The 993-nt window shown below is 45.0% G+C and overlaps 1 protein-coding gene across 1 annotated transcript in view; it reads left to right on the forward strand.

The window, feature by feature from the left end:
• Positions 1-334: 334 nt before the first annotated feature.
• Positions 335-993, forward strand: part of LOC129611562 (uncharacterized) — a 3,346-nt gene continuing 2,687 nt past the window's right edge. The window contains exon 1 of the mRNA XM_055524757.1: positions 335-993. This exon is cut by the window's right edge and continues 127 nt beyond it. Within this exon, the coding sequence (XP_055380732.1) occupies positions 335-993 (659 nt within the window).

Here is a 993-nt window from a genome sequence, read left to right on the forward strand (position 1 = left end):
CCCCCGGGGATAAGCCTTGACGTGGCGGGGCGGCTTCGGCAACTAATTACCCCAACCCATACGAAAGTTTGGTGAAGCATAAAAACAATATGGACTCAAGTAATGAAAATGAAGAAATGAGAGTGAGGATATGCACTCAAAGGTCGGTAGAAGTCACGGCTACCGGCTCGGGCTCGGCTTCGCGAGAAGAGGAGTCGCCAGTGACACAAGAACGAGCAATTAGCAACAACAACCAAAATGACAAAACCAATATAACATCATGCCTGCTCGGGGTGTTTCAGCGGCGCAAGTGCGGCCACTGACCACAAGAGCAGGCCTGCCAAGGCGGAGAATTATGTGGAGGAATTCTATGAACGAATTCATTCTCAAAACATATTATCAAATTACCCGCTGTGAAAGTGACTTAACATCATACAGGCAGAGGTTAAGAGAGGAATTTATGCGTAAATACCCGGAGCTCACACACATTAATGAACAAAACCTGGCTGACCGTAGAGCTGCAATAATAAGGAATAACCTAGTACCAGAGGCCACCAGGAACCGCATATATGCTGAAGTTCAACAAGATATCATCGCTAATGAAAGGAACACCAATATGCAAGATGTTGTAGCTTACCCAGATCCAGGTTCTCAAGAAGCTGCAAATAGAGTCGCGCCAAGGAGAGGAGATAGCTTCAACAGTCTCAATAATCGGGCAGATAACCAACGTGGAGCTGATGAAGGTGTGCCCAGCGCCCCCACCGAAGAGAATGCGAATCTCAGCGAGCAAATAGAAACTGAGGTCCTGAATTCAATAATTATGTTTACTTCTCTTGAATACACTAGTGGACCAAGGATACCAACTCAAAAAATAACCCAGAATCTACTCAAGTTGGTAGATTTAACAAACTCAAAGGTAATCCCAAAGATTGCACCAGAAATTACAAGCTATGAACAGTTAAATACCTATGTCTATAGCTGCGCAGCTGCAATCACGCTACTAAACGGAAGGAA

The sequence above is a fragment of the Condylostylus longicornis genome, unplaced genomic scaffold (genome assembly GCF_029603195.1).
Source record: "Condylostylus longicornis isolate FDR11 unplaced genomic scaffold, ASM2960319v2 ptg000052l, whole genome shotgun sequence".
NCBI lineage: Eukaryota > Metazoa > Arthropoda > Insecta > Diptera > Dolichopodidae > Condylostylus > Condylostylus longicornis.